This window comes from Trichogramma pretiosum, unplaced genomic scaffold (genome assembly GCF_000599845.2).
Source record: "Trichogramma pretiosum strain Unisexual culture from Peru unplaced genomic scaffold, Tpre_2.0 scaffold14, whole genome shotgun sequence".
Classification (NCBI taxonomy): Eukaryota; Metazoa; Arthropoda; class Insecta; order Hymenoptera; family Trichogrammatidae; genus Trichogramma; species Trichogramma pretiosum.
In genome coordinates, this window is record NW_019641706.1 from 2,013,360 (window position 1) to 2,028,281 (window position 14,922).

At 46.4% G+C, this 14,922-nt stretch overlaps 4 protein-coding genes across 4 annotated transcripts; 2 read left to right on the forward strand and 2 right to left on the reverse strand.

Moving 5' to 3' along the window:
- Nucleotides 1–374: 374 nt before the first annotated feature.
- LOC106656836 (sarcoplasmic reticulum histidine-rich calcium-binding protein-like) lies at nt 375–4,910 on the reverse strand. The gene is made up of 4 exons (XM_014377990.1): nt 4,103–4,910; nt 2,703–3,152; nt 967–1,214; nt 375–869 (listed from the first exon to the last, which is right to left on the reverse strand). Exons 1-4 carry the CDS (start codon nt 4,908–4,910, stop codon nt 375–377), a joined length of 2,001 nt encoding a protein of 666 aa, XP_014233476.1.
- A 2,237-nt stretch (nt 4,911–7,147) lies between these two features.
- On the forward strand, nt 7,148–7,765 carry LOC111694523. The gene is made up of 2 exons (XM_023463012.1): nt 7,148–7,227; nt 7,303–7,765. The coding sequence occupies exon 2, from the start codon at nt 7,337–7,339 to the stop codon at nt 7,763–7,765; it is 429 nt and encodes a 142-aa protein (XP_023318780.1). The 5' UTR covers nt 7,148–7,227; nt 7,303–7,336.
- Nucleotides 7,766–8,998: 1,233 nt separating this feature from the next.
- Nucleotides 8,999–10,538, forward strand: LOC106656973. Its single transcript, XM_014378198.2, has 3 exons — nt 8,999–9,227; nt 9,457–10,211; nt 10,347–10,538. Exons 1-2 carry the CDS (start codon nt 9,108–9,110, stop codon nt 10,192–10,194), a joined length of 858 nt encoding a protein of 285 aa, XP_014233684.1. The 5' UTR covers nt 8,999–9,107; the 3' UTR covers nt 10,195–10,211; nt 10,347–10,538.
- Nucleotides 10,539–13,993: 3,455 nt separating this feature from the next.
- LOC106656837 (histidine-rich glycoprotein-like) lies at nt 13,994–14,752 on the reverse strand. Its single transcript, XM_014377991.1, has one exon. The coding sequence runs from the start codon at nt 14,750–14,752 to the stop codon at nt 13,994–13,996; it is 759 nt and encodes a 252-aa protein (XP_014233477.1).
- Between the last annotated feature and the right edge of the window lie 170 nt (nt 14,753–14,922).

Consider the following 14,922-nt stretch of genomic DNA (forward strand, 5'->3'; position numbering starts at 1 on the left):
GGATTAGTTTATTCAGATGAATGAAACCAGTATATACGTATTTGTACGACAAATGAATAAAAAATTAATGCAAAATATTAATTTACTTTTTTAAATCACTTTTCCAATCTCCAGGCTTTTTCATTTAATGATTTAATGATTTCATCATTATTATCTAAGTAAATTGTTGCTCCATAGAATCGACACATTGATCGGTAAAAATAGTCCACAGATACGTACGGACGGAGCAGAGTGGTAAATTAGAAGAAAAAAGTTCGTTCCTCGACAAAAAAGTGATTTATTTTTCCTTAACATTTCACGAGGACAAAATCGACGGGATAAAAAAGTACAAAAAACCTAACAAACAATCAAACAAACAACCGCTGCGCATTGGCTCAACTACTGTGCGAGACGCTGCTGCTGCTACTGCTCTCGGAGTGCTTCTTGGCGCTCTCCTGCTCTTTGCTGCTGTGCTCGCTCGCGCCCTCCTCCTTGGCGTGTCCCTCGGCGCCCCCGTACTGGTGACCGTTGGTGAAGTGGCCCTTCCTCGCGGCCTCGCTATGCTCGTGCGCCTCGTCCAGGTGCTCCAGGCGCTTGTGCTCGGCCTCGGCGTGCTGCTGCTGCTCGTCCTCGTGCGCGTACTTGTGCTCCTTGTGCTCCTCGTGCTCGTCGTCGTAGAACTCCGTGTCCTTCTTGTACTCGTCTTTGTGGTAGACGTTGTGGTAGCCCGTCGTCTTGGAGCCTTTTTTGTGGCCCTCGGAGCTCTCGTGGTGTTCGCCCTTGGCCGCCTTGGCTTCCTCCTTCTCAGCGACGAACGTCTTGGCCTCGTCCAAATGCGACTTGTTCTCACCCTTTTCAGCCTCGAACTCGCCGCTCTTCTCTTTCTTCTCCTTTTCTTCTTTATTGGCTTTATCGAATTTTTCCTCTACCTACGCTCGATTTTTTTCATTAAAAAATTGCTCTCTCTGATCCTCGAATTAATTGTACCTTGTATCCCTTGGAATTTTCGTGCTCCGACTTGCTTTCGTGCCCTTCGCTCGATTTCTCGCCCTCCTCCCCGTGCTCCCCGTGCTCGCCGTGTTCGTGCTCGTCGTGGTGATGATGGTGGTGATGATGATGATTATGTTCGTGAGTTCCATCACGATGACTCGATAAATCATCCCCGGTATCGAATTCCCCCGAGTCCGGTGGCTTGAAGTCGTCGGAAAAATCGAAGTCATTTTTATCCCCGAGAACTAATTACAAAGAAAGAATAAAATTAATTTTTCATTGCTTCCGGGACTCGACGCGTATACGCTCGATCGGCGGGGGTGCAGAACACAATAATACGACGAGGGGATAGTAGCTGATAAATGCGCCTATAGAAAACTACAACCTGATGAAAAGGTGTCAAGCTTGTACTTGGTCGGATAATTGAAGCTGGGAAAATAAAGGTGGCTGCCGCTGGCGCCAGCGAAACGATGAAAACGAGAAGCCGGCCCGAAATGCTCGTCCGGCGCTGCAGCAACGTCGACGTCCGACGACCGATCGTTATCGCTCGTTTTCGTCGTAAAGACGTAGCTCTCCGCAGCTATCTTCGTATCTTTTTTGCTCTCCTTTTTATTTTCCTGCTTCGGCTGCTGCTGTGGCTGCTTATTTTCAGCTGCTTTCTCATTCCCGGACGATATTTCCCTCGACGTGCAATCCCGAGCTAATAGCAAAAAAAGCAGGCACACCACCTGCATCGGCGGCTTTGCTTTCATTTTATTTTTCTATTATTATTACGGGCGCCCTCGAGGTTGTCGAAGAAAAATTAGATTTACGCGCTCTCGAAATATATATATATATCGATCGAAAAAAATCTTTTGTTCGCTATCTAAACGTGCACACTATCACTTATACACACTGGTCGCTGCACACCTGATTGACAATGAGCTCTGTCGCTCGCGGCTCGTTCGTTTTTATATGTAAACCTACTTCGAGGGACGTTGCGTCAAACGACAACAGCAGCAGCGGACATGCTAATTTTCGGTATCTATAATGCGAGTTCCTGTGTGCGTATAAAACGACTCCGATCTCGCGCGCACGTATGGTCTATTGACAAATTTGCCTACTTGTCATCGACGAGCGGGCATCGAGGTCTTTTTTTTTTTTTATCTGCCTCTTATAAATTTCGTCAACACAAGTGTCACTATCATGATTTTCTCGCGTACACGTCACGATGAAACAAAACACACCTCGTGTACACTCGAGAAGCGAGCGAGTAAACTCACGCGCGTGTCTCGTTTTAACTTTTACCCCTTAGGATATTATAGCCTGCATGAAGCTTCGCTCTCTCGTATCTTCTCCCTTCGTTATTATCGCGCGCGCACACAAACAAACAGCAGCAGCCCCTGCACACGCGTGAGCGTAAAAGTGGCGTTACTATATGAGTATCAACAGGTGGCAGAGTCTTCGTTATCATCGTCATGATCGTCATGCGATACACACACACACATGTACGATATATAAGCTTAGTTATACTTTGAGACGTGTAGCGTAGCTCGTTGCGGGGTCACAGGAAGAGAAATGAGAAACCATGAGAGATCACTCGCGTTGTTACTTTGTCGACAGGTATACAAAAGATTTTGTCAGTGTTTATTTTTTCTTTTTTCCCACTTATGTAATATTTACAGTACAATTGAAAAACGTGCATCGATCTCGATTCATTTATCTATGGTCGTGTCTGCTGTATCCCCGCTGACTCGAGTGTCTCGAGCCGGCGTCCTGCGCGTAATCCGCGTGCTGCCGATGATAGCTGTCGTGGCCTTGGGCGCCCTTGTGTCCGCTCTTCTCGCCCCTCTCGTGGCCCTTGTCGTAGTGGCCCTTTTTCGCGTGCTCCGCGTCGTCGTAGGCCTCGTCGTGACTGGCGCCCTTCTGGTAGCCCCCTGCCTCCTGCTGATGGCGCGCGTCCTGAGAGCCGTACTTTTCGTGCTGGCCGCCCTTGTGGTCCTCGTCGTAAAAGTCCGTGTTCTTCTTGTACTCGTCCTTGCGATAGACGTTGTGGAAGCCCGTCGTCTTGGAGCCTTTCTTGTGGTAGGACTCTTGGCCGTAGGCGCCGCCCTGCTGCTCCGAAACGGCCTCTTTCTCGGCGTCGTAGTGTCCGTCCGACTCCTCGTGGCCGTTCTCGTGGCCGGCTTCCTCCTCGTACTCGCCTGAGAACAATATGTATACATTTTTTTAATTTTTAATACTATTTTGATTCGGTTATTAATCGCTTATTATTTATATAGTCATTTTTTCTTTGCCACTTGCAGATCTACTGGATTGAGGTACTCGCCATCTAACGGTGGATGCTGGCTTCAATTATGATTTTCATGCATTTTTTGTGCAGTTTGTGTAAAAAAGCACAAATACACTTCAACAAAGATTTCATGTAAAATAACCTTGAAACATTTCAGCAATCAATTATCTCAGCTGTGATGTCTAATTTTACATTGAATCTGCATACTAAACTTGAGTTTTTTTTTTACAGTCTTGACTGTAAAAATGATTAGTAAATTTCAAGTACTAATGAATACTCCTATACCGATGTATTCGGGTAGGCATAATCACCTTTTACATAGTATTAACTTTAAAATTGCAAAAATTACTATTAAAAATCAATGATTGTTTTTGAACAATAATTTTTTTTAGCAACGTAGTAGTACATAAGTTACCGCTCGATGGCTAATGGCCGAGTTATCGGAAAGCAAAAGAGGAAAGGCAAATTTTTAGCTTGAAATGACAGCCATTTCTTGTTTATACCTTATCGTGATCGTTGTCTTTAGCATCTTAATAACCTAGTAGTATCTATGTTATATTTAGGCTATAAGTCACATTTACGAAACGAATTATTGAATATGTACTCTAATTATAATTGAAAAATTTTAAAGTTTTCCATTTGAATCTTCGATTCAGGAAGCGTGCTCTAATTTACAAGCAAATCCTGCGCTTCTATCCTCGAACTAAGAGGGATGTTTTAGTTTAAATTTACTCATTAACTAATACTCTGTGACGAGTAGCTAAATATTAGATCTACCGGTAATCTCATTATAGTTCAGTTTTGCGAAAATGTTTTCAATAATTAAAATTATCAAGCGGAAAATGGCAACATTGTACGTACCTTTGTCGTGCTTGATGTCGTGATCGTCGTGCTTGGCTTCCTCGTAGTCGTGTTTGCCGGAGTAGCCCTTCTCTCCCTTCTCGCCGCTCTCCTCGTGTTGCTCCTCCTCGTGCTCAGCTTCGTGCTCCTCCTCGCCGTGGTCTCCGTGATGATGATGATGACGATGATGATGATGGGGTTCGTGATGATGATCGTCGTCGTCGCCATCGTCGTCGTGATGAGGATGGGGATGATAATGATGGGGACGATGGGGCACAACGTGAACGGGTTCGTGGTGATGGGCTGGTACTACTGGTGCATACTCCACAACTGGAGGTGGCAGCGGGAGTGCGTAGTGCGGCTCCTCGCGATGATACTGCTGATAAACGGAGTGCTGGTGATGCGCGGGTGGCTGCAGATGCGGCACCGGCTCGTAGTACGGAGCTAGGGGTTGCTCCCGGTAATGCTGCCGCTGTTCAGGATAGTCCTCGTAGTCACCGTAAGCTCCGTATTGCTGTGGGGATGGTGGTGGTGGTGGTGGTGGTGGATGCGAGTTGACGAAATTCTGATGATAGGCCGGATCGTAGGGCAGGTGATCGTTGGTCGTGTGGGTGGTGTAGTGTACGTAGGAGACGGGTGCGGCGTCGTGGCGCTGATCGTACGAGTACGACGTGCCCGAGCCCTGCTGGTCGGACTTGTGCATCTTGCGCATGGACATGCGTTCCTGATGATGATGCGGTTTGGCGTTGGCCTTGATCGGGGTTGGACTGGCCGAAGCCAGAGCCAGCACGAGTGCCGATATGAGCGCGATCGACTGCAGCCACCTCATGTCGATTATATTTTATCTAATATCGATGCACACAAGTCAAGTCTTGGTCGACTGTTGAATACACTTCGGAACTCGCACTACTACTCGCACACTCGTTAAGAGTCTTAATTAATGGTCGCTCGATCGATCGTCAAGTGGAACTGTGCTGATTTACCGGTCAGTCCCGGGTTTTATATACCTCGCACACTTCTTCTCTCTCACTCTGCGTGTGCCCCGGTGTGTACCCTACAGAGTGTAAGTCTGCCAAGGACCCTTTTGTGCAGCGAATGTCGAACGTACTTCACGGCTCTGCGTACTTTACACCAGTCACGGACCGTAGATGCGATTCAAGATCGTCGTCGTCGCGGTCGCGTTATAAATGTCATTGACACTTGCTACAGCACGCGTACGCGTGTGTGTGTGTCTCTATGCACGTTTAGTTATGATTCACATTTTATTCCCATGAATGCCGCACGCGCGCATGAATGAACCCGAACGAAAAGGGAGCACAGCGGTAGCAGTGGCACGGCATACCTTTCGCAAGCGCATTCGATCGTTAATAGTTTAAGGTGAACCGATCGCTTATTTATGAAGCTATATCGATCGCTGTACGTAGCTTTTTTCTTTGTATTCATCGCGCACCGATTCCACCTTCTATATTATATACAGCGAGGCGAGTCGAATCGCACGCTCGCACGAACCTTACCATTGACTACGTAAACGTATACGTTAAACTATTGTACAGCTTATGCGGCACGCGATTACGTTCGTTCACCTAGATTTGGACGCGACGCGATCGGCTTTATTGGTTCGATGCGTGTATAATAATACGTGCTGTGCCGCCATGCTCGTTAATCTGCGCGTTCCTCTCGTCGCCCTTGCTAAGAATTTACACGCATCGATGGGCACCCGTATATGTGCTGTATGCAGCTTGAAATGATCGAATAATTCGGTGACAGTGTACGATACGTGTATATACGCACACGCGTGCGTATGTGTGTGCAATCCAATTTTCATCCGGCGTGGCCAAGGATGCGAGAGGTCTAGATAAAAAACACGTGAGCTTAACACGAAATCGTTGAAAACAAGAACAGATAAAAAAACAACGAAAACATAACGAGCAGGCCAATTTCAAAATCGAAGAGTCGTTAAAAAAAAAAAAATTAGCTCGCTCATTCGTGTATGGTTCGGGGGCACTTAAAACGCGCGGATACCTACAGTAGCGAGAGGGTAAAAAAATAACTAGGTAAAACGTACATATTGTTGCATCGATTGCTCTCGCGGGGGAATATTCAAGAACAATACATCCATAGTTATACATATCTCCGAAGCCGTTCATAATACGTGTAATAGATAGCACGTAAAGTGGGTACAACTACATAGACGCGGGCGCCCAGCTGATGAAATGAGAGCGTATAAGAAGGAATGTTATATGCGTTTTTTTCTCTCGCTCTGTGCCTCATAGCTCCCACACTGTACTGCAGCATGGTGGAATGTCAGCTACCGCGCGAGGCAGGACTCGAGTTTTTTTAGACCGTACTCAGCTCCACGTGCGGTACGCGCAACAAGAGTCTCGTACCAACTATACATACATAGTGGATGGCAGCAGCAACAACATCGGTACGTATAGCTCATAAGTATTACATAGACAAAGTCGTACTACTGTACGCGCTTATAAATAATTGCATTATCATAATATACGCGTGCGTAGAAATATACGTGGAAAACGAACAACAACCACGACCAGACTGCATGTGCACTTAGGCTTTTAAAATGTAGTGCAGCGCGGCTGGCTGGCGCGAATTGCCACCGTGTTGCGGCGATATACGTACACGCATACGGGAGGTAAAATATATAATGCCAACGAGCAGCAGGCATAAGTACATTTGGGTGCTTAAACAGCGTTTGCGTCTACGTGTGTATGCGTGCATGTGCATTTGTAAAGAGCAAATATATATATAAGTATTTAGAAACAAGGCACTGCAGCTACAGGTCAGGTGTAATACGTGTGCGCTGCACGAGTCGCGTCGCTCGTTGTGGGGGCCATTATATGCAGCGCATAAACACTCGGCACATTGGCTCTAGACTCGCAGAGCCCGACTAGAGAGAATATTGCCAAACGCTCGCAGGCTGTGTGTGTGTGTGTTTTTTCTCTCTATACCTGTATGCTAGAAAATAAAACTGACTCTCGCTCTCGCTTCGCTTGCAATATAAAAGCAACGAATTTCGCCAACGACGAATTCAGTCGAATACCTACAGTCACTACTTCAACACGTATACATAGCAAGCGGCCGCGGCGTTTACAATTTTTTTTTCTACTACTTTCATTTGATATCAGGTAAGCTATATCTCTATATGCATAATATAATCTACTCTCTCGTGGTCGAAAGCTAATTAACCAGTACGATTGCAGGCAAATAACACGCGAGAGCAAACATAGAATCGAAATGACGAGCAACAGATTGTGGAGAACGTGTCTAATCGCGAGCGCGTGCTGTATCCTGACTCTGCGAGCCCAGCCTCTGGAGCGCAAATACGCAGCTTCCGACGGCTCGGCCGTAATAATAACGCCCGCACAGCCTGCGCAGGAGCGAAGCGGCGGCGGCGGCGACGACGATCACGGCATCGCCGCGCCCGAGGCCGATTTCGACATCATGCACCTGGACGACGGCCTGACGGACGAGGAGCGGGCTCGATTGGACATCGAGGATCTGGAGAGAGGCAACAATGAGTCGGAAGCGGAAGCGGAACGGCAGGATTACGGGAAAGTCGTCAAAGCGTTGACGGGCTCGCTTGGCAAGCAGCAGAGTAAAAAACAATACCGTAACCAGCAGCAGCAGCTACAACAGCAGCTCGTCGCGTCTTATGCATTCTAAGAGGCACGATCGACTCTTTCTTGCACCTTAAGATTCAACAACATCCGACAATGAGGCTTGTTTTACTTATTTTTTTCTTTTTTTTTCAACTCAAGTTTCGCTCATTATTAATCGCTCGCGTTTCCAAATATAAAGACTGATGTATAATGTGCGTGCGCGAAAGGCGATACTACATCGTAGAAAATTCTTCACCATTTTACATACATACATATTTTTTATACGAAGCAAAAATTTTGTACGTCTATTTTTCTATATAATAAAAGGCATCGAATGCATAACTCCTTTTTGTTCTCTGATCACTCTCTCTTTTTCCTCCACAGTACCGATCGACTTTCGATGTTTATTATCATTATATTTTTTTTTAACCTCGCACTACACACCTATATGGAGAGAACTGCAGGCGTCAATAGCTGGCGCAAGCATATAAGCGCAAATATAGAGAGACGCGACGCGACGTTACCGCTGCGTTACAATTTGAAATAGACGTTGCTATAGCCTCGGAAAATCCATTAATCACGACGGGGGAAATTAGTGTTAGGACATCAAGGCGAGCGCGCATCACACTGTTAGCTGCATAGGCTCTATATGCGCAGCATGGAAGGGATATATAAGCGTCAAAATAGAGATTTAATGGCGATCCATAGTTACGCATGGCGCGTTAATGACACTCGCCGTCGCAGCTCGCCATGCCATGCAGACAGCAGCGGCAGCAGCAGTTGCAGCGCTCGGCGGCTTATATTGTTCTTGCGTTATAGAGGCTGTGCAGCTCGTATATAGAGTATAGACGCGCGAACTCTACTACCGTCGTGTTACACGACCATACGCCACTTGATTAATGAACGTTAATAATAATCTTAGCGCGACGTTGTGAGCTCTGCAGCTGATATTGTAAAATGAAAAAAGGCGAGAGGAGGAAGAAAACGCGATAATTTCTGAGCTAGGGAAAAAGGATGGGTTGAAAATAATAAAAAGGAAAAGCTTCATTATCCCGGTTAAAGTTCATCCTTTATATCGATAGTTCGACGATAAAGCGATTTATGATTTCAATTCGAATATTATCTGCGTGCGACGCTAATATTTGCTAATTCGTCAAAATCGAAAAAGCCAATTTACGAATAATTACGAAAATCGACCGAAAAAACCTGATCGACCAACGGCTCACTTCTCACCTATGCCAAAATGTCGTGTTAGTTCACTGTTCACGCAGCTAAACACACGCACACTAGCGGTCGACGCGCGCGCCAGTTTACTCCCAGCAATCATGATCGTCGTGTTTTGAAATGTTTTCATTAGTCACTGGTAAATTTTTAGTAGTAATACACGCGTCAAATTCTCAATAATCATGGCTCGAGTTTTAAATAAATTGCTGCAAGTATCTAAATCGTCTCTCCTCGGTAACAAACACATTGTTAATCCTGTCAAGAGAATCATCGGCCGCGGAGTGACATGTAAAGTGTCCCCGGTAAGTCTCAAGACTGATATTTTTAATTTCTATCTAACCTAAAATTCGAAAAATTTGACAGCTATTCCGGGGTTTTTTTGCTACATGAAATATCGTTCAACGCTATTTCCGTTCAGATGTGCTTTATCAATAACAAAAAGCTCACTGTGCAAAAGACGCACATGCAAACACGTCGTATATGACATCATGCGCAAGAGTCGAAATAAACACACCACGCGGTATATTACAGGCGCCGAACTACCATCTGCGTATCGCCTACATGAGCGACTACGACGCGGTCATGCACTTCATGGCGGACACCTTCTTCAAGTCCGAGCCCTCGATGGTCAACATCGGCCTGGCCCAGCAAGACAGACCCGACCCGCTCCTCTTCCATCAGATGTTCGAGGGGGTGCACAACGGCCTGACCATCATCGCTCTGGATCGCGACACAAATTGCATCGTAGGTGCGGCGGTCAATATCGAAACAACGAGAAACGACGTCGCCGAGCAAGAGCATCTGGCCGATCAGTACGACAGAGGGCCGGGTCGCGATCTCGTCCGCTTCTTCTGCTTCTTGTCCCGTCAAGCCGATCCCTGGAGCCGTCACAACACCCAGAAAGTCTTCGAGTGCGCCAACGTCGCCGTGCACCCCGAGCACCAGGGTCACGGCCTGGCCCGCCGCCTCATCCAGGAGAGCTGGGTCCTCGCTCGAGACATGGCCCACCGCTGCTTCCGCATCGACGCCTCGAGCATCTACACGGCGAAAATCGCCGACGGCTTCAAGTGGCAGGAGATCTACAGCTATCCCTACAGACGCTTCTTCGAGGACGGCCGATTCATCTTCAATCACATCAAGGAGCCGCACACCGAAATCAAGATCTACACGGATCGGCTGGACAACTGCGAGGACTACTACCCGCCCGTACTGAAGTGCAAAAAGAAAGCAGCGGAGACGACGACAACGACTTTGACCAAGTGTGCCTAGAGAGAGAATGAGAGAGGGTAAGGAAATAATACACGTGTACATAAAACATAAAAGCTCGCGGTATCTCTCGGTCGCTTTAAAGCGACCGAAAGGCAGCGGTAGTTGCGAAGCAATATAACGCCAGCGGTAACCGACTTTGATCTATTTCGCAGGAACCGAGAGTGAGTGAGAGAGAGGATACCAACACACACAGTATAGCAGCAACACCATGTACATACGCACACTGTGAGAGAGCGAGAGAAAGCTCGCTAGGAAGGAAAAGGGTTTCCCATACTTTTGTGTGTGTATTACGTCTAAACGCATACATAGACAGACACACACACACACCTACGCACTACAGGAGGAAGAAGAAGAAGAGTCTCTGACGTTATTTGCTCTAAGCTGCTGCTGCTTGGAGCGAGAACGCCGTACTACGCCGCGCGCGAGCTCGAGGACAGAGTAATTAAAGTTCAGGGAGCAGCAGCAGAGGCAGTGTCTGCTACACACGCACACACACATCCAAATGTATAAATATATATACATACAAACGTACATGCGTGTGTAAGCTCGCAAGCTCACAGCAGCAGCAGCAGCATCTCTGGCTCGGCAGTTTACTTCAATCTCTGCGTCGCTTCTGTGCCGCAATCGCAAGGCATGTTTGCGGAACGTACTGCAAACTCTTGACGGCGGCGGTGGTATATAGTAGCTATGCCAGTACACCCGCGCAAGCTCAAGCTCTTGTACATATATGTGTGTGTGTGTGTGTGTGTGTGTGCGCGTGTGCAAGACTATACGTATATAGTCTCGGCTTATATCCTACGACGACGACGACGACGTAGAGTCGACGTCTGTCCATTTCGTAACTCTTGTATGTGTGTGTCTGTCTGTGTTCCGAAGGATGAGCTTTCGTGTTTCATTCGGAACGGGGGCGGCGGCGGCGGTGGTGGAGGCAATACCTCGTGTAAGAGCGAAGAGCCGCATTAAAATAGCTTTATTTCGTTCTTGCTCCCTCGCCGCCTCTCTCTCTTCTCACACACACAGACTTACACACATGCCTGTGCCCCCAGGCAAACGGAATTTCGTAATATCTTCGCTACTGTTGAACACGACCGCTGCTACTTCTGCCCTGTGTGTAATAAGAAATTAACCGTTATATTGAGGAAGAGAAGTATTTCGTTTGTACTATTTTTTTTAACTCCCGATCTAGTCGAAAGCCAATCAACGATGCCACTGGGCCGCATCGCCATTTATTTTCATGTATCGAACTGTGATAACGAGTTTTTAAAAATTCCCACTATACCGCGTCTTCTGTAAGTGTTTTCCATTTTTGTACCGTTGATCTGTAATAATAAAATTATACTGTACATACTACTATAACTATATAACTACTCTGCTGCTCTCCGCGCGCTCTCGATCAAATTTCAAGTCTTGCATGGCAATATATCACGCTTCGATCAAGCGCGCACGAGTTAGCCTAGAGTGTAGAAATAACAATAAAAAAATAATACTGCTACTACTGCAACCATCATGAAACGTCGATTATTTTTTAACTCCTTTATAAGAGAGAGAAAAAAAAAGTTTCAATTCGATATATAAGCCACGATGAAAAACCAATTTCCAGCTTTCGAATATGTGCGAGCGAGAGAGCTCGTCATTTGCATTCCAAGCAAGAAAGCTCGCGAGAAGAGAGAAAGGAGAAAAGCTGCCGAGCAAAAGAAGAAGAGGAAGAAGAAACGAAAAAGAAGAGAGTTACTGGATGAGAAAAAAAATAAACAATGCAATAAGAAAAATGTAGAGAGGTCGGCGAAATGGTCAGCGGCCAGCAGTACCATGTGCCTCTCTTCGGTACGTGTGTGGCTGAACGGCAGGCGAGACACGACGACGAAATATCCCGCGCTCGCTGTGGAGTACAGTACTATGTATACCTATATATCCGTATATCGGGACAGCGACACATAAAAGAGCGTAAGGCGACAAAATTCAATTCTTTCGACGGTTAGTGCTGTCCACTGCACCTGCCCGAGACATCTATACAGGGAAACACCACTCGGTATCTCCTCCTCTATATATAGTAGCAGTAAGAAGGGCATGGGAAAGAGGAGTTACATTTCAACGACTGCGAGAGAGAGACTACACGGACAGCTCTACACAGTTCGCGCTTATGTATCTGTGTATATATTGGATATCACCAACACCCAGAAAGCGAGAGAGAGAATAGAGAGTCTCTGTCTTTTTCCACTCTTGTTCACACACACACACACCCTGGTATTTTCTTATACACGTACATACAACACTCACACATCAAGACCGCTAGACTTGGTGTTTGCTACTGCTTTTTTTCCCTCCTCCCTCCCACCCACTCGCACGAGCGCTTTTATTTTCCATTCTCTTCCATTTTATCTCTTTTATACTATATATACATTGCGGGAAGAGAGAGAGAGGGAGAGCAGCGCGACTCGCGTTTGTTGCATTTATGCAACGCTCTCTATCTACGAGCGCGAAAAACGAGCGGATAAAAATTTCGTCAAAAAAAAAAAAAAAAAAAAAAATTACATAGACGAGNAAAAAAAAAAAAAAACGGTACGTGTGTATTAACTCAGCGGCCGCAGACAACAGCAGGAAGCAGCAGGAAAAGAATCGAAAAATTTTCGACACGATATATATAATAATAATAATCGAAAAGAAAAAGAGCGTGACGCGCTGCGCGTTAAGAAAGCTCTCGCACTACTCGCGCCATAATCGAAACTTTTGTTCTGTCGCGCGCGAGAAAGTATACACAGCGACACAATAGAATCCCTTCTATTCTGTGTGTATAGACAACTGCCAAAGTACATACGCGGATAAGAGACAGAGAGAGAGAAAGAGATAGAAGTGCTTGCACGGATAGTAATTTCTTGCCTTAGCGTCGTGCGGAGGAAACTACATGTATATAGACGAGGGGATGCAACTGCAACATCTCACACGCGTACTATACACCGCAAGCGTATAGTATATAATACATACGTACGATGACGACGACGACGACGATAAAGTAACTTTTTTTCATTTTTGTTTTTTTTTTTTTTTTTTTATTCTTATTTAAGTTGGCCCGCTGCGGATCATGGAGTTTTCGTCGCTCGTCGTAGCATATATACTAGCAACATCGTTATAATGCAGTTTTACTCCGAGTAAGGGAGTGAGGCTACACACACACAATTTTCCTTTAACGATCTTACGCAAAGTCTTTCTCCCCCTACCCTCCTAGACGACGACTACAAATCTTATACTTATATATATACACTACGTATATGCATGTAAATTATGCGCAGAGCTATTTCTTATCCCGTTATAGCTGCGCGACGATTATATTATTATTATTATCATTTGCGTGCAGTGTATGTGTGTAGCAGATTTATTGCCGATGGGTTGAAAGTGACAGGGCAGGCACAGGCATTTCTCGGCTTCGTGATAAAAAGTCTTTATTATATCCATTAAGAAGACACAGCGTTGAGCAGAGCATATTATTGTCTCTCTCTGGCTAATTCATACAAAACTTGCTTGCGGTATACTTATTACAATAAGAGGAAGTACACAGACTTATACAAATCCTTAGTGGCAATTACACACGGTTTTAAATCATGACAATTAATTAAACATTATTAATTAATTATTTATAAAAAGGTAAAAACAAATAAAAACGTAGTGTGTGACTCGTGCGGTGCACTACAGCTGTATGGTATGTATAGCAACGAGATCGTCCAAGTCAAAACTGTCGAGGCTATTACAATGTAATAATAAAAATAATATCAAAAATTGTATTTCCTGCTGAGCGATGCAGGGATCAATGTCCCTTTTTGTGATGCCAGTGCTTGTGGTCGTCGTGGCCGCCCTTCTTGCCGTAGCTGTGATGATGATGATGATGGTCGTGATGTCCTCCCTCCTTTTTATGACCCTTGTGATCGTGATGATGGTGTCCCTTCTCGTGGTGGCCCTTCTTGCCGTGATGGCCCTCGTGGTGGCCCTTGTGATGGTGGCCCTTCTTGTGGTGTCCGCCCTTCTTGTGATGATGCTCGTGATGGTGTCCGCCGTGATCCTCGTGATGTCCGTGATCGTGATGCTCGTCGTAAAAGTCCTTGTCCTTCTTGAACTCGTCTAGTTTGTGCACCTCGTGATGGCCCTTGGTGCTGTGGCCTTTGCCGAAGTGTCCCTTCTCGTGGAACTTGTGGCCCTTCTCGCCTTTCTCACCCTTGTGGTGCTCCTTGTGGTAGCCATCGTCGTGATGATGATGCTTCTTGTGGCCGTCCTCCTCGTCGTAGTGGTGATGGTGGCCCTCCTTGTCGTGGTGGCCCTTCTCGCCCTTGTGGTGCTCGTGATGGTTCTTGTAGCCCTTGTGGCCCTTGTCGCCGTGCTCGTGGTGATGGTCCTCGTGGGACTCGCCGCTGCCGCCCTCCTCGTGGTGGTGGCCCTTGTGGTGGTGAGAAGCCGCGGGTTCTAGATCGTGTATCGCTGCCGGGCCGGAGAAGGTCGACAGACCTCGAGAGTTCACCAGGCCCAGGAGCAGACCCAGACCCAAGAGCAACAAGCTCGTTCGGAGCCTCATTTCCTTGAGAGGAGAGTCACAAACTGTGTCCGTGATAATTGGATCGCATGCGACGAGCGTCGAGCGGTTTCTGTGCTCCGCTGACAACGATCGATCCGATATATATATGGGTATTCCAAAGCCGAGGTGAAACGATTTCCTCCTACTATCCGCGCGCGCGTTCGTTAGTC